This window comes from Anomalospiza imberbis, chromosome Z, assembly GCF_031753505.1.
Source record: "Anomalospiza imberbis isolate Cuckoo-Finch-1a 21T00152 chromosome Z, ASM3175350v1, whole genome shotgun sequence".
Taxonomy (NCBI): Eukaryota; Metazoa; Chordata; class Aves; order Passeriformes; family Viduidae; genus Anomalospiza; species Anomalospiza imberbis.
In genome coordinates, this window is record NC_089721.1 from 25,522,529 (window position 1) to 25,543,295 (window position 20,767).

At 37.1% G+C, this 20,767-nt stretch overlaps 1 protein-coding gene across 3 annotated transcripts in view; it reads right to left on the reverse strand.

Moving 5' to 3' along the window:
• Positions 1–20,767, reverse strand: part of DAPK1 (death associated protein kinase 1) — an 85,503-nt gene that overhangs the window by 4,486 nt on the left and 60,250 nt on the right. For all 3 annotated transcript variants that reach the window (XM_068175805.1, XM_068175804.1, XM_068175806.1), the window contains 11 exons: positions 20,484–20,582; positions 19,228–19,326; positions 17,639–17,836; positions 16,462–16,659; positions 13,380–13,478; positions 10,581–10,658; positions 8,337–8,559; positions 5,821–6,009; positions 3,833–4,030; positions 1,493–1,631; positions 76–196 (listed from right to left, as the gene is read on the reverse strand). In XM_068175805.1, the coding sequence (XP_068031906.1) occupies positions 76–196; positions 1,493–1,631; positions 3,833–4,030; positions 5,821–6,009; positions 8,337–8,559; positions 10,581–10,658; positions 13,380–13,478; positions 16,462–16,659; positions 17,639–17,836; positions 19,228–19,326; positions 20,484–20,582 (1,641 nt within the window). The remainder of the gene's footprint in view (positions 1–75; positions 197–1,492; positions 1,632–3,832; positions 4,031–5,820; positions 6,010–8,336; positions 8,560–10,580; positions 10,659–13,379; positions 13,479–16,461; positions 16,660–17,638; positions 17,837–19,227; positions 19,327–20,483; positions 20,583–20,767) is intronic.

Genomic DNA, 20,767 nt, shown 5'->3' on the forward strand with positions numbered 1-20,767 from the left:
GAAATTTACAGTAGATTATTACACAAGACGTTCACATTTTGGCTCATCCAACCCAGACTTTTAGACACTACTTACAGAAATTATCTGGCTTCTTATTTCTTGCAAGTGATTTCGGAGAAGCTTCATATCTTTAGACCCAGATGCTCCAGCATCCAGGACAAATAACTTTTCTGAAATTTGCAAATCATTTCCAAATCTAAACAAAAATAATTGTTATTAACTTAGCCCCAAATCCAGTTTATTTCTTAATACAATTGTACTTCAGTCTTGAATTGCACTAGAGTTGTTTTTCCTCTAGGAATGATGAAGTTTAAGTAATGATTATACTGAGATATTTTATAAGCACAGACACTATGGCTGCTGTGTAATTTTCTTGAAAATAAGCAGAGATATTGAGAGAAATTTGTTTTCTCTCAGGATGAAGAGTGAATATGTATAAGAAAATTGTAACTGCATCACATGACCTGTAATTACAAACCAAAACATTTTACTAGAGAAGAGATTACAGGAATTTATTTAAGGTCTTAATGTCTGTTGCTTGCTTTCTTCTCACTTTAAATAGTTCAGTAGGCATTGCCCTTGACAGCTCTCTTTCCACTTTTGTTCTGCCATTCAAACCACACAAACCTCTTCGCCTAGCTCTAGAGAGATTTGCATTTAAAAGGACCCCAGCACCAAAGATGACACACAGGTATTTTTCTATTGGTTTAGTTCAATTGATTAAGATAATGCCCCCCCCTCCCGGCCCCCCCCCCCCACCCCCTTTATGCTGGAATTCCTGCATCTGTTTCTTGTACAGTCCAGACAAGTGTCCATACTCAAAGGTATGGATGATATCTCACATCCAGTCTCTCTGAATATAAGGTTATTGCTACTTTAAACAAGAGTATGTTTATGGAAAATTCCCCATTTTCATCTACCATTAGCATGTGCTCCAGACATTTGCTGAGGAATTCTGTAAGTTTGGCTAACTTCTATGTACCTCTTGGATGACCTTGTCACCTGTGTGACTCCACAATGTCCAGCTTTTTGCATACTGTGTGGGGACTACTTCCATGCCTCATTTAAGTTTTTTTCATAGCTATCCTAAATCAGTAAAGATCTAAGGGTAGTTCTCTGGTAAAGTTTCCTCTTTTGCATCCAAAATTTTTAGCTGCAAATGACGTACTTTTCTGAGACTGGTGCAAAACCTGAGAACCAAGATGTTAGACAAAAAGTTGGAATGGGTCCTTGGATGTAGCCTAGTGTTTACAGGGTGAGACTGCCTATACCACAATTAATTTTGACACCACTTGGCTCACTTTAGCTCACTCAGGGCAGCTTACTCACTGTAATATTGGTATATGTTTCAATTTTAGCAGAACATATGCTTCCTGAACATACTCAAAATATCATAATATCATATAAGCTATATAATAACCGTTTACCTATTCATATTTTTCTTTCCAATTAGCATGTTTAAACACTACGTATAAATATATTTCCCACTTACCTGTTCCTGATTTCTTTCAACAAAGAGATGTCTTTGTCATACCAGAACTCTCCCCCAACAGGCCGAGGCAGATTCACTATGTCAGCATGCGTGGCAACTAAAACAACATGCAGGGGACTTTTCAGCTTCCCACCAAATGCTAGAAGAGAAACAAGAGGACTCCCTCACTATAAGGCACGCCTATGGAGATGGCTGATACTGACCCAGAAAAGCAGAAATACATTTTACATTCTTCATACCAACCACTTTTGTAATTATTTACCAACTCTAAGCACAGCCATTAACAGTGTAACTGCTGATGCTCTGCTTATAGGACCAGGTAAATAAGGCCCAAATTTAATAGCTAGACAATTTGAATAACACCAGATACATTTATATTGTGTTACTTTATTGGTTTAACAAAAAACAGTAATCATTAGCACTAATGATATACCTACTAACTACAAACTATGACAGCGTGAGGGGAAAAAAAAATAGAAATAGCAGCTTCTTGAAAGAGCTTTGCATAATCTTTGCATAGTCCTTAATATTACAAGTGCAGAATAGAGAACTGTAAGAACACAAAATGTCTACAACATTCATATGTTGATATGAATGCTATTTTACAGTACTTACACAAACAATGACCTCTCACTTAGGTGAGAGTTAAGTAGGAAAGCCTGGCAGAAGCCATGAAAAAGAATGAGAAAGAAAGAAAGATACAAATGGCATGAATGAGGTGACAGTACAGAACACAGAGTTTTCAATCTTTTCTTAAACTCATATTCCAGAAAAGAGAAGACATCATTAAACTATTTTTAAAAGAGACAGTACACCCAGTCATGCTCTTTTAGCCTTAAAAATGGTCACATGGGAGAATTATGCATACATCACTGCTCGGTTCTCATCAACTAAGAGCTACATAATATTGATTAATTCACAAAAAGACACATTTCCCCAAATCTCTGCATAGCACTTCCAGGCAAGTATTTTGTAATTATCTTCTTTTTATTTTTCTTTTTGATTAACAGTAAGGATTTAGACAAAAAAATGGTAAGTAATTCCAAGAGTTTTAACTTTTCTGCACACATCAGTTACTAGATATTATTTGAGAGATTTTGAAGATGGGTACAGAGATGGATGGGTACCCAGACTAAGCTGATTAGTATAAACACAGATTTAAGTGAAGTATCTAAAAAATGCTGATAATCAGATGAGCAAGAAGAAAAAATAAACTGAGACTGATGAGCAGTGAAAAGCTTTCAGCAGTTGCAAATTAACTGTATTTGTAGCTTTATCACCTTTTTTGAAAATTTCTGAGCTTTAACTTTCACAGGTAATTTATTGTTGGTTAGATCCAAATGCTGATATTATTTACATTGTGATTTGATCTAAACCAGCAAATAAAAAAATGCAGAAGCTTGAACTGAAAACCAAGGGTTGGCCTTGGCTCATTGTCTGGCTGAGATAATGCATATAGAAAGAGCAAGAAAATAACCCTTTGCATAATGTTAAGTATTTAATACATTTGTCTGGTGAATCCCTAGCATTGCTACAAATGTCCTTTAGTGCTGAGTTAGATCCACCAGCTGGAATAATCTTTCAGATCATAGAACCAAGACACGTGTCAGAGCTTGGTTAGTCCAAGAAACTGTCACAGTCTGCAGACCAGTACTCAGCTACAAACAAAAACAAGTTATAAGTTACAGTATATACACCTGGACTACCAGACCTTTTAAGAAAAATGTTATTTAAGTTTGCCCACCAAGTAACTTTCAGTAAGCCTGAATATAAAACAAATAAAATTACTTAAAACCTGTGCAAAATTGGAGCATATGTGAAATTTACAAGAAATACTGATTTCTGTGCATCAGCCCCAAAAAGTTACCACATTTGAAGTCCAAACAGAACTTTAGTTAAACACATGAAAGTTGCACATAATGAAGGGTAATGCTGTTCTGTCCTGTTGTCACTGACAAGACTAATTTATGCTGAAAATATTGTGTATTGGGGCTAGATATAAGAGGAATTTAAGCAAACCTGGTTTTGAATGGTTCCAGCCCTCTAAAACACTCTTGATAGCTTATCTGACATAAAACGTCATCTGCCATGTACAGATGTAGATCCCAATGCCACAAGATATTGCACTGTATTCTGTGACATTTTTAATTGAACTGAGTGATGTGTGCAACGCTTCTGGCTTCTTCCACAGATAAAACTCCCTTTTGCCAAGAAACCTAATGTAAAGTTTGTTTGCATACATGGGGATGAAGACACCTAACACAGATGATGTACAGAGCTGCAGAGAAATACAAGAAGCTTTATATCTCTAATACTTCATTAACAAGCACAAGAACATACCTATTGGCTCCTCAACTGGGACCAATGATTTCAGGAAATTGAGCCAAAAGGTCACTTGGTTTAACTGTATTTCATAAGGCTCCTCAAGACTAAAAAGCACTATGTGAATTGCAGTGTGATCATTTGCAGCAAAATAATCATAACAGCAGAAGTACACAGGATTCCCAGAGAATTCCCAGATGCTGAAATCCCCAACTCCTGAAAAACAGACAAACGTGAAGAGATCACACTTCATCAGTAAGCATGAAACATCTTCTGGCCATGGAAATCCAAACAAAACATTTAATCTGATTTAAACTTTCACAAATATAAACTGCATGCATGTGTGAAAACAAGACTGAAAATGCAATCATGAACAAAGGTAACAAGTTTCAGTCAGTTTTAGAGGCTTAGCAGTTGGACCCTCAAAATCTGTTCCTCTCTCACATTCCTTCTCTAGGACATTTAGCTGGATTCCACATATAAATACCAGTGTTAAATGCATGCAGTCTTATGCAATTAAATTAAGCTTTGCCTTGAACAACAGTAGCAGATCTTGTAATTGTCTTGAAAACCAAGAATAATGGCTCCCATTCTTTTCCTGTTCACTTCAAAAATGCTTAATACTTTTATTAATTATTCTTTTTAAGATGCCACCGCTGATTTTAAAAACCACTGAAGCACATTCTAAAAAGAAGCTGCTTTGCTTCACAGAACTGTACTATTCGCATTGTGTTGGTAAATCAGGGCTGAAGAATCACCATGTCGTCAAGGATTCCAAGAGCTCCATGCTTCTTTTTGCCATCTCTAGCTTAGGGTGAGAAAAGTGTTAGTATGTTGCACTTCCTAGATGCACCATGTGATTAGGGTGATGTCTGCTGCACCTGTACTACTTCTAATTACATAAATGGTGATCAAGATGTGCCTCGAACTTCTAGAAGGAGAAAAGTCAGAACACTCCAACCTGCTGTTATGAGTACAGCTACTCAGAGTTCAGCTGTGTGTACACTTTGTTCTGTAGAGTACAGAATGGAGAAAGAAAACGAAGTCCTTCTGGCAGTCCATGGCACAACTCAGTTTCCCTGCAGAATTTGACTGGGCTTCAAATTACACTATAGGAAGAAATTAGCCTACACAAAGAACAAGTTTTAGCTACTTGGCAAACTCTTCAGCATCTAGGATAAATGCTTTGTCACTGCATTCATAATTATGCATTGATATGCAGATTTCTGTTTCCAAGGTAAACTCTTGATCAATACTAACTCAGCTTCAAAATTGTAGCTGCTAAGGCATGCAAAACATTTTCCTTATGAAGAAGAGAACTGACCACTGATATAAATGACAATTAGCATGTCTGGTGGAGTGTAAGCACAGTTTTTGTGGTCTCAGAGCCAAAAGCCATGTGTGTACTTATGACACTTTCTGTGACTGACCCCTCTTACTGCTAACTGGCTTCAACTGCAGAGCAGTTTCCTTGCAAAAAAAGAAATTAAATCAGAAACTCCCCTCACAATGACTGATGGGCTCCAGGGCCCACCAAAAATGTTCCAGTCCTGACATGGAGTGAGAACAGTATGTCCTTTGCATAGCTGGGGAAATACTTAAATGGTGAGGACTAAATGGTCCCATGCTAAATCTGATAAAATCCCCAGATACCATATAGTATAGATGAAAAAGCATTCATACTAGTAGCCATTTTGCTGACCTGCTACTGTCACACCAAATCTCTCTTTTGTACTCTCCCACTTACTCACCTCAGAAACATTCCTAAGTAATACTGTAAAGATCTGACATTAGTGATTAAAATGTATTATTACAACAGCTACAGAACTTCAGGCAGATTTACTTTCTTAAGCAAATTAAATCCCACCAGTGTTGCATTGTCAAACACAGTCACTACTATGCCAAGTCAGACTTTCCCCCCGCCTCATTTTTATTTAAAAAAAATGAGTTAAATAGCATTAACTGTTCTACAGCATTAAGGCACCCCAGCCCAGGGCTCTTCTTACCATGCAAGAAGGCATTCTGGATGTCAATGGCCTTGGTGGACTGGTCATCAGAAGAGAAGTGAGAATGATGAGCAGGTGATACGAAAGTTTCTAATACCCCTTTGGTCAGGCCTGGCTCAAACATCATACTACGGCTTCTCACGCTGACATTTTCACAACCAGGATAAAGATTCGTAATACTTACTGAAACTGGGTCAGGGAAAGGAAATGAGATTGCAAACCATGTGAAAATCACAACAAGATCACTTCAAAACAACTATGCAGGCCACAAAAGCAGATTTAAAAGCCCAAAGTGTTCTTCAAAGAAAATAGATGTCTATGAAGCTGTGGGTGTACAAAACTACATTCTTATTCTGAATGATTAAAAGGAGAATATTAGAATTATCCTAAAAAGCACTTATGTCCATTAGCAGATATACCTCTGAGTTGAAAGCATAAAAGAAGACTAAAATGTATGTGTATGAAAGGTTTGAATAGTTAAAGTTCTATGTTGCAAAATATGCTGCCTTTTTTTTTTTTTTAAAGCCAAGGGCTACAATTTCATTGCATGATTTATTATTGGCATGAAATTGTCACTGTAAGTAATGATAAAAGATATCACTGTGTAACAAGTGTCTCAGAAGTGGTGAGCAAGAAAAGCAGGCTCTTAACCAAAATTATTTTACCAATAAGCAATTTTAAAATTCCTTGTTTATTCAGATTCCCAGAGAGCAAATGAGAAACAAAAGGGCTTTTTAACTGACTTGCACCATCTAGTGGATAAAGATGTCTTTCCTCCACCAGTTGGCAAATTCTAATATTTATGTTTTACAATAGAAAGAGATTACCTGTTAACTGTCAAACAACACTTTCATGTTTGATCTCCTAGGGTAATATTTTAAATCTTTTGGCTCTTGTAAAAAAATACTTAGTGAATTTACACACTTATTTTTACAGAATTTAAACAAACACATAAACAAACATCTTATGTGCCCAAGTACATAAACATTTATCTGATTATGTCACTCAGCCCAGAATATAATTTACGTGCTATACAATGATTACATCCCAAAAGAACATATACTGAAAGAAGCAAAACCCAAACTTCCAAATGCTAAAATAACCCCACAGTAGCTTTGTATATATACAACTCCATCTTTCCGACTTTATATCTAGGTAAGCTCTTTTTTTTGAAGGGCTCTCTTTTTTGAAGGGCTTCAAATTCACCTTTATTTTTACGCTGATTTACCGGTGTGACTGGCAGTCTTTCTGATTTTATCATGGTGTGAGCACATAACACCTCTTCTTTGGTTCTGTTACTAACCAACATAAAAAGTCTAACTTCAATCAAAACCTTCCTGTACTGCCTCCAGGAACTGATATTCCTTGAGTGATTTATCGCCCTTTGTATGACACAGTAAATTAAGATAAATAAATCAAGAACTTTCGATTGATTAATTTAATCAAGTTCTTTTTTCTATTGTCACAGATGTGAGACCCTTGTATTAAGTAAACACTAAATGCAGTAACAATCTCTGTGATATGGGTCTTGCCTTATTAAGCTGTTTTGTGAATGCCCTGTATCTTCCTCAGGTGAACAGAGAGAAAGTAGAGATGAAGACTACTACTAGCACTATTCTAATATTACTTTAAAATCATGAACAAAATCCAAACCTGCAAATATTATCCGAAGTTTTTTTTTAAAAAAAGGCAACCCTAGCCTCATCTAAAACTTACACCATATAAGAGCACTTCTAAACATCAATTTAAACTTGAGCTCCTCAACATGTTTAGCTTGCTTTTGTAGGCTCCCAGTGTTAGAAAAGGGACCCAGACACTTGTTTTTCCACTGTCCCACATGGGTTCTTCAAAAACTGGGCACAGGCTTAAGTGTAAACCTAGCTAGTTTCTCTACACCTTGTAGCTCTTCCCACTTTGCACAGGCCAGCTGGTGCTACATGAGCAATCTGTTCCCTAATATTTGTAAACATTTACTTCAGTTTAGAAAACTTCCATTTTCTGCTTGTTTGAAGACAATTTTAGACACCTCTAACTGGACTAATTCAAACTTGTACCTTAGGGAAAAGCACCCCAAGGCATCAGAGGCAGTTCTGCAACCTGTTGCTACTTAAAAGTCCCATAGAGATCCAGCAACTGTTCCAATTTTGCAGTGTTTACTGAAGTTCCTTCAGCAGAAAGGAAGCTAGTAGTGACACTGATGTTTGCAACCTAGGACTTTTTGTGAAAAATAAATAGCAGTGTTTACAAGTCCTGTGCTCTGCTGTGCAAATTCACTTATGCAGCATGTAAGCAAAAAAAATCTTAACTACTCATGTATCCTTCACACTCACTGGTCCTCTTCCTCATACTTTAGGTACAAATCTATGCACAGAGAAGCCAATCCCTTCTCCCTTTTTCTTTTCTTACATAATTAGGCTGTCCTGTCTTCTGCAGTGCAGCCAACAGCTTCTTCTTAGGAGCTTAGAAAATAAGAGGAAACTATTTTCTCATACAAACATTATGGTTCAAAACCATACCTGAAGGTTTGGAAGACAAAGGTGATGGGGGGAATCTGCTTGAGTTTGTGGAGGAGAGCCTAGGCCTACGTCTTCGGAAAAAGCTTCGTATCAGGCCACATTTGAGAGACTCCACTAGAGTGGTTTTCCCAGTGCCAGAGTATCCAAACAACTTCAGTTTGATCCGGGGCTGTGGATTCTGTGTGTGCCTCAGCTGCTGGATAAAAATCCCCCGGTGTGTATCCTAAAATTCAACACAAAGAATAAATGAGAATGTGTGGCAGGGAACTTCTGCCTCCCAACAAACTCAGCTTGGGGTTTAGATACACTTTCTTGCCAGACTGTTGTTCATGTAGTTCATCATGCAAGCCATCAGTTACTGGACAGGCAGACGGGAGAGATTAATGCTCTCTCTCAAGAGCTGCCTTGACGTTTCATGAAAATCCCATGTCTTCAGGCTCAAATCACTGAATGGATTTATTTTGACCTCCAATGGAGAGGGCAAAGGTGTCAAAACTAGCCTCTTTCAGTGCCCATTCTCCTAACCCATCAGTCTCAGAATGTTAACCAATATACATACTCTTATGGAATACACATGCAGCACTGAAGAATTTTGCTGTGACAGCTATCACCTGAACCATCCAACAACTCAAATGTGCATTTCTTCTCTTTTCTTTACATCACCTTTTTCAGCGCTTCTCATGTTTGGGTGAACTTCAAGGAAACAGGGGGGAAGCAGGAAAATGTGAGAGCAAAGGAACTAGATTCCCTTCCGTTTCTTTGTTCCCCCCTTTGAAGCTGACAAGCTCTGCTGTTCTGCATTTGCACCTTATTTACATGTAGGATGGGCCCCCCTGAATTATAAGCATGCAGTGACTGAGCTAAGAAATTTGACCGAAGCAGTAGTGCATACAAGTTTGTTCTTTTCTCACCAGCAGGCATATCTTTAGTAAATTAGTCACAGTGCAAACACTGCACTGTTACAGCTTATACTGAATCCTCCACAAGAGCTAGTATGATAGTAGGTTCTTCACATGTCTGTATTAGAGGCAAAATACTTCACAAGCACCACAAATAAGTGTAAGGTATACTATGCACTAGATGATACTAAATAGATAGATATTAGAATATTTTCAGTGGTTAGATATAATTTGTTAATTTCAATTGATCAGATTCTCTGTTACAAAGTATAATGCACTTTCCCCACATATATAGAGACAGGCCTTCAGGTATGTATATTTCACTATCAAGAAGAGAGTTACAGTTTACTAATATTTCTTTCAAAAGAGAGCTATCTGATCTTCTTCCTTTGTTCTGGGTCAATTTGTATTATTTTCATATTTACATTATGAATAAATCACAAATTTACCTGCCTGCATGCAGACACAAGTAAGAGTTCGGTGTAGGGATGTAGCTATGCAAAATGGAGCATATTATGACAAACTTTACAAAAGCTGTCATTGCAAAGGAAGTCTGCACTTTGCACTTTCTCACATCTTCACACACATATAGTTTACAATCCTAGGAAGTACAGATTTGCTGGCAGGCCTTAAAGGACATGATTCTACTTCTACCTTGGCAATACATGATGTGCACCAATCTTCCTTTAGCAATAGAAATTATAATTTATTTCAGTTTCTCCAATCACAGACTCATCATTGTAATGATAACAGGATTATTTTAATAGGTCTAGCTCTTGCCTGTTATCTCCAGGCAAGTAGGCTCTGAACCTTCCCAGCATGAGTGATGCTGCTTGACTAATAAACGTGTATCACATGTGTCAGACATGCTGCCTTACAAAAAGTCCAGGTCATCTTTTTGTTCTAGTTAGCAAGACATTTGGATATACTGAAACTGCAGAATTAAAAGATGACATTGAGAACTTATGCAACTATTTCATACGGTATTGACATTTTCGTAAGGGGCACAAACCCCCTATCCTTCATAACCCTAATCTAAGTGAAATGGTGATGGTGAGGAAATGAGTCATCTTGGGGGATGTGCTAATTCTTAATAGCTTGTTTTCTAGTAAATACCTTAGATGCTTTGCTAGGCACTGTCAGACATAGATATAAATCAGTGGTGCATACTAGCTTAGCCAGCTTCTTTAATACGTACATATTTACTTTAATTGAGGGAATAATTTCAAATTAAAAATATAAAAAGGAAAAAGAACAAAAAAGACAGCATTGCAGCAAGGAATTTTGCAACAGCTTTTAGAATGGTTGTGATGAAAACCTCACTTAAAATTCATGTATTCCCAACCTTTTTAAGTCTTGCAAGCAGACTGGCTACATGTTCATGCTGCTCTGCTCTGGCGAGATCTTCTGCTGTTTTCCCATCCTGTTAGAACACAAATTATTAGCAGCAGTTCCTTCATTTTTCTTTTAGAGATGGGCATCTGGATGCCACTGTAACAAGATACTTTGAATTCAGAATCTGAGAGCAAAGTCAACACTCCTCCCCCTGAATTCCATCTCTCTTCTCACCAAGTAGAGGATGATAGTGATTTCTAGATATTGCCCACTGAATAGATTTAAAAGGTCACAAACAAGGGACACATCAGCATATAGACTCACATGAATAGCAGGTGAATGTTTGTTTACCCATGGATAAAGACTGACAGTGGCATATCAGAAAGGATTCCAGAATGCAAGAATCTTGTAAGGCATGCAGTTTAAATTGCATCAGCATGTTTAAAAGGAGAAGCAAAGCTGCCCTCAGGATTCTGGTCTTGCCATACAGTTACCTATGTTTCATAGATCAGCAGTTTAATATCAAAAAGACCAAAAGAAAAATTGCCCACTACTTTGACTCTTACAGCTATCTTATGTTATTGCATTGTTTTAAATTTTGGTAAGAGGTAATTTTTAAGTACTTCGCTTATTTCACTATCTCAGATAAGAGAATTAGAAAATACATCCACAAGAAAAATAGCAAGTTATTTTCCTATTCAAGCTTTCCTGAAAAGTACTGAGTATCTACACACTGGTATAGCAATAGGTAAGCAAAACTGACCTATAAAAAGGGCTTGGTTACAGGATCCATGAAAGTGTATTTTGCACCTACTGGTAAATTTCATTACAATTGCTGACTGGCTCCCTATATTGCAAAACAGACAGCCTGCAAGAGCTGATCCTGAGTTCAAATTGCATTTGCAAACATCTGCATCCAAAACTTTTAATCACTTTGACAATTTTAAAGTCGGTTTAGAAACTTCCATGAGAAGAATCCAACAACACGATGCCAGTTGACATGTGAGCACAACAGATGTTTTGGGGCAATTTTCAAACATTTGAAATGATTGTATACTCCAGGAGCGGAAGGTTTTCTAAGGTCACTTAACACCATCCATGAAATCAAATTAAAAATAGACTAGTTCCAAAATGGACTTTAATGCAGAAAGAAGGCAAGGAATGAATAATACAGCCCAGTTACTTAATGGTGTTGGAAAAGTTAGCTCCTCAGGAACAGCAGACTGAGAGACAAAAAAAGGCCGTTAATTCTACTGCACTGGCTCAGAAAGAGCTGTTAATAAACTTTTCAGAACAGTTTAACAGCCTTCCAACAAACCAGAGCAAAACTGAAATATTAAAATCACAACATGCAAGTTCCTTTGGTACTCTCCTCCTTTTTCCTTCTCTCTGCCACCACTCTGCTGGAATAATGGATGGTTACGTATATTCAGTGTACTGCTCCTGCTAGATTTAGTATCAGCACTATTTATTTTGTTATGGCCTTCAAACTGACCTAAAGTGAAGAGACAAAATGTACTTTTATCTTGGAAGGAGAGTGTCCACACAGGCAATTATACCAACACAGCTGTCATGGCATAAATGAAGTGCAAAACCTCAAGAATTCCCCCATCACCCTTTTATTTTATCTCATCTCTACAGTACGTAGTAGTGCAAATACATATACACAATGGGATGTAACAAACAAACAAAAAAGACAAAAACAGATGACAAAGGAAATCTGTAGAGCATCCTACCAAGTCCACTGCATGCACATTTCATTATTATTAATAGGGGACACAGCAATATACAATTCAATAGTTATCAAAAAGTAATTATTACGTCCTAAACTTGTTTAAGCCACAATTCCAAGTTTATTGGCATTCTCCTCCTACATAAGATCTGTGCTTAAAAGAAAAAACTGCAGTGTTAAGTCTAGAGAAAAAAAACCACAAAAATTAGTATTTTCTACCAAATGAGTAAAGCAAATCATACAGAAGTTTTCTTCTTTTCCTCCTCCATTTCAGCCATCTCAGGAAAAATTTGTTAGGAAAAGAACTCTGAAAAATGTGACCTCAAATCTAATGACAACATGTCTTCCTCATATAGAGCAGTAGTTATTTCTAAGCAGAATACACTGGTTACAGTGAGTAGCAATGTTAAATGATTTGCTGCATCTGAGTACAAAACATGGTTAATTTGTTCACATGTAATGGTGTGTATGATATTTATAATTTATCGTGGATATTATGAAGGACACTTCATTCCTGCTGTGGGTATCTCATTAGGAAGATGTTTCTCACCTTACTGAGAATGAAAAATGCCTTCAGTGTTACTAACTGGAAGCAATGATGCTGGCTGATCTGACATGAATGATTTAGTTTATAAGGATACTCACATGCTGGTTCACTCATCCATGCAACCACACATCTCCCAGCATAAAACTAGAACTTTTTAACTCCTTAAAGCAAGAAAAATATTTAAGATACATACAATGCATTTGTATGTTTCTCAAATGTGAAATGACATACATCTTAATGAAGTTACTTAAAACTTATAGAAAACACAATGATACAAGTAATTCTTAGATGAAGAAATTATTAGGTGTAGACAAAGTGGTAGCTGTACTGTACCAAAATCAGTTCCAAATTCAGTTGCAAGAAGGGAACAAGTAGACAAGAGAGAGATAACAAATACCACTCATGTTGTATAACATACAACAGCCTTTTTTTTTTAAATTTCAATATGTAATGTCCTTTTCCTACACCTGTCTATGAGTTCTCTTTCAACTATCATGCATAAAAGAAGAACAGCATCTCTCAATACTTACAGAGGTTAATGCTTCTACGTTGGCACCGGTCAGGCAAAGGAAGCGGACAACATCAAGAATGCCATTGTTTGCTGCCAGGTGTAAAGGTGTTCTTCCATACTAACATGAGGAAAGATGTGTCACTACATCAGTCAAAGAACTTCACTTCAAATTTTATGAGTAATAATGAGGTATATACAATTATACATACTAACAAGTTTAGCAAAAACTGCAAGAAAATGTACTTTTGATTGCAGCTTAAGCACAAAAGTGCAATTAAAAACAAAGGCTGGATGACTATTTAAAAAATGGGGAAACAATTTTCTAGCTAAATCCCTCACAACTGTGGAGGAATCCTTTAGAGGTTTTTTGGCTCTATTTGATAATGTCTTTTAATTCCAGAAAATGTAATTGCTTTTTTACTTAATTAAATATGAACCACTTAAATAACACTAATTCTATAACCTTTAGAACTCCAGGTTCTACTTCAACCCAAGTATTACTGAAGATTAAATATCTTCCCCTTTCACCCAAAGAAATAAAAGGGATGAATGAAAGAAATCACCATGAAATAATGTATTTTCTTCAGTGAAGAGGGAAAGTGCTGTAAAGTACTGTTTTTCCAATTTTTACTTTTTTTCCATTAATCTCTTCACTGACAACAGGTTCTCATGACACCCACCTGTGGTTTTACATGTTCAGAGCTACTGTTACAAAAACTATCATTTATTCTCTGCTGGTAGCCTACTATTACTTCACATTTTTATGCTTTCAATACTGTTCTTCCTGTCTACAAACAGAAACAAAATCATAATATTTATTGAAAGAAGTATTTGAGATCAAAGCCAGCTTTCTGACAACTGGAATCTGAAAAGATGCTCAGGTTGCTCCAGACCCTACACCTCATCTCAAGTAGCATCCTACTTGTATTACAAAGAGTGTGTCCTGCGAGACCAGGGCAGTGATTGCTCCCCCTGTACTCGGCACTGGTCAGGCCACACCTCAAATCCTGTGTTCAGGTTTTGGCTTCTCATGACAAGAAGGACATTGAGGTGCTGTGGCATAGCCAGAAAAAAGGAATGCAGCTGGTGAAGCATCTGGAGCACAAGTCCTGTGAGGAGCTGCTGACGTAGATGGGGTTGTTTATCCTGGAGAAAAGGAGGCTCAAGGGAGGCCTTGTCACTCTCTACAACAGCCTAAAAGGAGGGTGTAGTGAGGTGGGTGTTGGTTTTCTTGTGCCATGAAACAAGTGACAGGACTTGGCCTCAAGGAAAATGGAAATGGCCTCAAGTTGTGCCAGAGGAGATTTAGATTGTCTGTCAGGAAAAATTTCTTCACTATAAGGGTTGTCCAAGCACTGGAATGGGCTGCTCAGGGAAGTGGTGGAGTCACCATTCCTAGAGGTATTTAAGTCATATAGGTGTGGGACTTAGGGACATGGTTTAGTGGTCGGGTTGGCAGTGCTGGGTTAATGTGCTGGCTAGACTCTGATATTACAGTTATTTTTCAATCTAAATGCTTCTGTGATTCTATGATTCTAAATGCATGTGATGTTCTGCTGCACTGAATCTCTGAAAGAACAAACATTGCCTTCAATCAGTATTATGTACATGTGGGACAAAGCCAAATGTCTGGACCAAGGACAGAAGTTAATTTTGTTAATGCCCTGTTAATACAGGGTTTGCTCCTGAAGAGGAGAAATAGAAATTGAGATTCTCTATTTAATAACACTCAAACTCACCATTTCAAATAAAGAGTACTTTAAAAATCTGTCCAGAATACATTACTCTTAAAAGAATAACAGCAGAAGAATAACTACAACCACAGCTTCTGTAGCCATGATCCTAAGGCCACTGAACATTTGAAGGCTAATTGTTTTTTCCACAGCATGCCAGTGGTGATCCCAGCTCAGCATTCTCCATTAGCAAACAGGACAACAGCCTCGTGGTCCATTAACTTGACCTCTCTAAAATGTGCTCTTATCAGTGGATGTGGATTTAATTGCCTAGTCAATCATATTTGAGCTGAGAAACAGGACTGGGGAGCTCATTGTCTTAACTTTTTTCATTAGACAGCTGATGATTTTAATTGTTGAAACCAAAAATGATTGCAGGGACAATCCTCAAAAAACTTGATTATTTTCTTTGGCTATTATCTGGCCAATACAATGTAAGTGTTTTTTGTAAGCAATAGAAGTGTTAACTAGCAAAGTACTATTGCTAGAGTATGTACTTTTCCAGGAAAAAACATGAAGAAGCTAAAATACCTGAATCAAAGAAATTGCATATAGAAACATAAAGATTCCTGTAAGTAACATTTAAACTTTGTAGCACATACAAAATTTCAATAGGGCAGAGAAAGACATTCAGAGCTAAATATCAAGCCATAAGCACCACAGCCTGTCAGCAGAGTTCAGTGGCTAACCTTGACCTATTCAAACTATATAAAGTTTCCTGAAACAGTTCACTTTTCCCTTAAAACCTCCAGGATAAAAGATATAATATAAACCTGTAAAGCATTATATTTAGTTATCCCATACACTACAGCATGAGCACAACAGAAGTGACAAAAAAGGCACTAGTGTCTCGAAATAAAGAGGCAGGTAATGAAATATTCTTTTTGGAAAGTGCTTACACCAACTACAGATTGTTTGCATTTTTAGCTGGTATTCATCTACCAATAATCATTGCAATCACCATTTTTAGAGTTACCATATTGTAGTAGAAAACATACCAGTCTTCAATTCTGTGTATAACTTAATGTTACCTATGAAATCAAAGCCAGCTGCAATGCATTTTGTCTGTTCTTTTGCACCTAGATGTAATCTGCATAAAGCAAAGCTAAATGGCTAGGAAAAAAGTTTGGCAAAACATACTGTGATAATTCACCTGGCTTTTTTCTTTATTGATGTTTAATGATCTATTCAACTGAAATAAACTTTGATAAATTTGTGAGGTGAGTCATTTAATACTTGCATTCAGCCACTTTCAGAGACATAAAAAACCAAGGAAAAGATGTTTTCATATCAGAGAACTTGAAAAGGTCACCTAATGCAACAGGTGAGCTACTAAACAACGTAGTTCAGTATCCATATTCCCTTTACCTTATTAGTGACATCCAAACTACAATTTGCTTCACAGAGTGCCATCACAATAGGTACATTCCCATCTTTGCAGGCTACATGTAAGGGAGTGTTGCCATGCCTGTCTTGGAAATCTACAAAACATCCTTGACTGATGAGAGTTTTAACTACTTCTATTTGGCATCTTCTTACAGCAAGATGCAGAGCTATATGACCATCCTGAAATAAAGAGACAACTTGTAAGTGAGATCAAATAATACTAAAAATCAAAACATTTAGTAAAGTCACAGCTATCTCAAGTAACAGGGTGCATCTCCTGGCCTCAAGAATCACAGTGGTTTTTGATTTGAAGGTGGAGGCAGGGAGATGCACCATATTTGTCCGAATGAATAAACCATGAGATTAAAGCAAATTTCTCTTAAGCCACTGGTCTTTGCAGTGGAACAGATAAAATAAAAATGCACATTCTCTTCTAACAGCTTTCCTCAGAGGGAGGAGAGTGATCAACAGTAACAACCAGATGAATATTGTAAACTCTAGTGTTTACTAGACATAAGTTACTGATGCAAAAGTCATGCAATCTGCCTTCTGATCAGTAACTTCAAAGACAGAACTTTCTCTCTGTGGACCAACTTAAAGAGATAATGTAACCGGAAAAGACAATTTAATTCTTTTAGAAGCAAAAACTTTCTTCTGAACTTACTTTAATAACTATTTTTAAACATTACTAATAAAGGTAGCTAAAATGCCAGCCATACCAAAAATACAAGCAATTAAATTCCAAATTTATGTATTTGGATTACATCCTGAAATACAAAAATTTATTCTGAAACAAATAGAATCATATTTTTAAATAGTTCTTATTAGAAATGGATGTGATTTTTCCAACCCATAGTAATCAAAGGCCAACAGCAAATCCATCTTTTTCTCTGAAGTTAACAGTTTGTTGCCAATTACAGACCTAATTTTTCAAAGAGTGTTACTCATGAGGTGATAAATGATAAGGAGATGATAGATCAGCAAAATCCCAATCATGGAATAATAATCATCAATGGACAACCTTAAAGACTATTTCAGCCATCAATAGGCCCCTGTGCGAACTGCTACGAAAATTCACTTTGTGGAAACAACACTGACTTGCAGCACTCAAATGAAGCAATTGAGAGACACATCCCTGTGATGTCCAGACATAACTAACCTTGTCTGTTGCATGAAGGTCAGCCCTGTGTTCTGCCAAGCATTCCACAATATCATGGTAACCCCTAGCAGATGCTGTCAGGAGCGGGGTCTCCCCTTCTTTGTTTTTGATGTTCACATTGCAACCTGCTTCACAGAGTGCTTTGGCAACAGAGTAGTAGCCGTGCCAAGCAGCGCAGTGCAGTGGGGTTTCTTCTTCCTATGAACATAGAAAATCAAAAAACAGCACTGAACCAAACTTCAGGAAGAACAACTCCTCAGCTTAAAAATACAAAAAGAGGGTATGAAAAAGAAAAGACAGTCTACTAAGTAAGTCCTATAAAAAACACTGTAATTTCTAATGCTGACATTCTAAAACTAAGAATAACTTCAGCTGACATACAAGTAATTATGGTACCTAGTATGCCAGCAATACTACTTTAAATCTATCCTTGCTCCTGAGGCTAACTATCTTGGTTCTCTCATTTGAAAACAGACCCTTGTTCACAAACAACTTGTATATCCTGTGTGCTGTGACTAATCCAGTGTCTAAAACAGATCGATCACCATGAAGGTGCAAATCCTGCTAGACCTGCAGTTTGAGGTGGGTCACTCTGCATACCATGTTGAGAAAGCACATCCCAGTGTTCTAGGAGCAAAGATACTTAAAAACCCAAGTATTTTAAAGACACATCACAGCATGCCTTTGAAACTGTCTGCATTTGAAATTCAGTTCTGACTGAAGTACTAATTTGCTTTTTGCTTGAACCCACGAAACTTGAAAATATTCAACTTCAATTCATTGTACATTAGAGCAGTTATGTGGTACACCATTAAAAACCTCAAATGTTTCACAAAAATATACTGAAAACAGCCTACTGAAAAAGCAGGGAGAATTAAAACCTACTAAAAGCTCTATCAAATTCTAAGAAATGAGTTAGCCTTTCTCTACCTGGCAAATATCAAAAAAGAGACAATTGAGGCTGATAATAGCAGAGGACTTGGACTGTATTCAAGGTTTCCATAAAAATCTGAGTGTGAAGAAACAGACAAAGAGCATGTCCTGTCCTCCCTCAGCCCAGGGCTCTTTAAACAATGAAAAGGAATCCTAGAGGATGCAGCACTTGGGGAGGCTTGTGAAACTTATACACACAGAGTCAAATCTGGGTGAAATGGATTTTCTTTTTCTATTAAGCCTTTTCTTCCTTGTTTTCTTGCAAGAGTTCAGACCTCTAAAGAAATCCTCCTCTCATTTTCAAAAATGTGTCCTTGACACCGCAGAAAAATCCTATGACTGCTAAAACCAAGCAAAATTCAAGGCAAAAACTAATAAAAATCTTTAGCTGAACTCAAAGAGTACACACCACCACCCACACCTGCACAGAGTTGTTTCTCCGAGGAGCCTTCATTTTTGAGAGAACCTGTGTTTTATAGCACTGGTTGGTTCTCTCAGTTTTTCACATAATCTTTATCTATTTATTAAGAGCTAATCAAAACTTGCATAATTCTGGTTTGCAAACATGCCAGAGGCTAAAAGCGAGACTTGTAGTTTTGACCACTTATATAAAGCCTTATTTGTTGAAAAAAATGCAGACAGTGTTCATGACTCACCTTGTCTTGAAAGTTTGGATTGGATCCAATGCTACAGAGAAACTGAACCACATCCACATGCCCATACCGAGCTGCCACATGGAGAGCGGTCTCCCCAGACTGCAATTACAGGAGAACATGCCAGTGTAATTTCCTGTGTCACACCATGATATACACTCCCTGTACACCATGTACAGTCTGAATGTCCTGAATCCTGCACAGGATACTCCTCCCTCTCTGTTGCCCAGCCACACAGCTCCATCAGCAGAGCTTACAAGCTGGTTGTATGTGACAGATACACCACCACCTGGCAGGCAGGTTATTTCTTCAAAGGATATCTTTTTCCAGAACTTATTTTTCCACTTTATTAGTTCCAGATCACAGCCATGATGGGATTATGAGGAGGAAGCTGTGTGTGCAATTGTGTTGAAACAGATTTTGCACTTCTATTCATAATATTTCCATACACTCCCCCCTGCCCTGTTTATTCAAATGTAAGGAGCTGGTCTAACACATTTGTATACCCTGGTGTGTTTTGGTCACGATCTCTAACTACTTGCAACACTTTCTTTTTGGAAATTATATAAAATAGAAATGGTATTTTTATTAAGAGAGTAACCTCTTTTGTAGTAGCCTTATCAGGAGTCAAACAACAATTTTCCTAATGTACCTTGCCTTGCATTAGCTCCCTCAACAAAGCAAACTGTCTCACAAGTATAATTTGTTCTCTACTGGAGCTTTGGCTAGTATAAAGTCATTGTTATGGTATAAAAATTTAACAGCAACTAGTTTCTAGGGCATATGTTGCTCAAATAACACTGCCAAAGACAAGGTAAGTGCTCATCAGCTATAAATTGTTAGGCTTCCTTAAACTCAACTTAATAACAGTCAAATTTACTTGTCAGACAAAAGTGAATTTCAATCAAGAGGAATGAAAAACCAAATCACGATTTCACTCTAAGTTCCAATGAGAAATCAAGCCTTCAAGTGAAAATTAATTTAGGTTTGTACTTCCCCACCTACCCACCATGTACTCACCACATTTAACATGCACACTTGGCTAACATTTGTCAGAAAAATAATCAGTACATCCAGCTACTTTAAAGCTCTGTTATCACAGCCCTATATGTCAACTTAGAAAACCACACTAAAAGAGCCAGTTAAATTCTAGGAATTATGGCACAGCTGAAAACCATTTCAAATGAAAGACCTCTTTCTTTGCTAAGATAGAGTTATAGGAAAAGGCCTTCTGTGTAAAAAAGGAGTTATTTTCTTACCTTATCCTTAATATCCAAAGGACATTCATTATCACTGAGAAATTTCAGTGTTTCTACATGTCCATGTCGAGAAGCCCAATAGATTGCATTAGATCCAGCCTGTCAAAAAAAAAAATTCAGATGTTATAGATCAAGTTAAAATCCCAATTCTAGACTTTCAACTGAGGTATATGTGCACTTAGGTGTTCACAGACACACTGAAAAGCTATTCAAGCTTATATGAACACATTCACTCAAAAAAAAATCAAATTGATTCTACAACCCTACATACCAACAGTGACAAC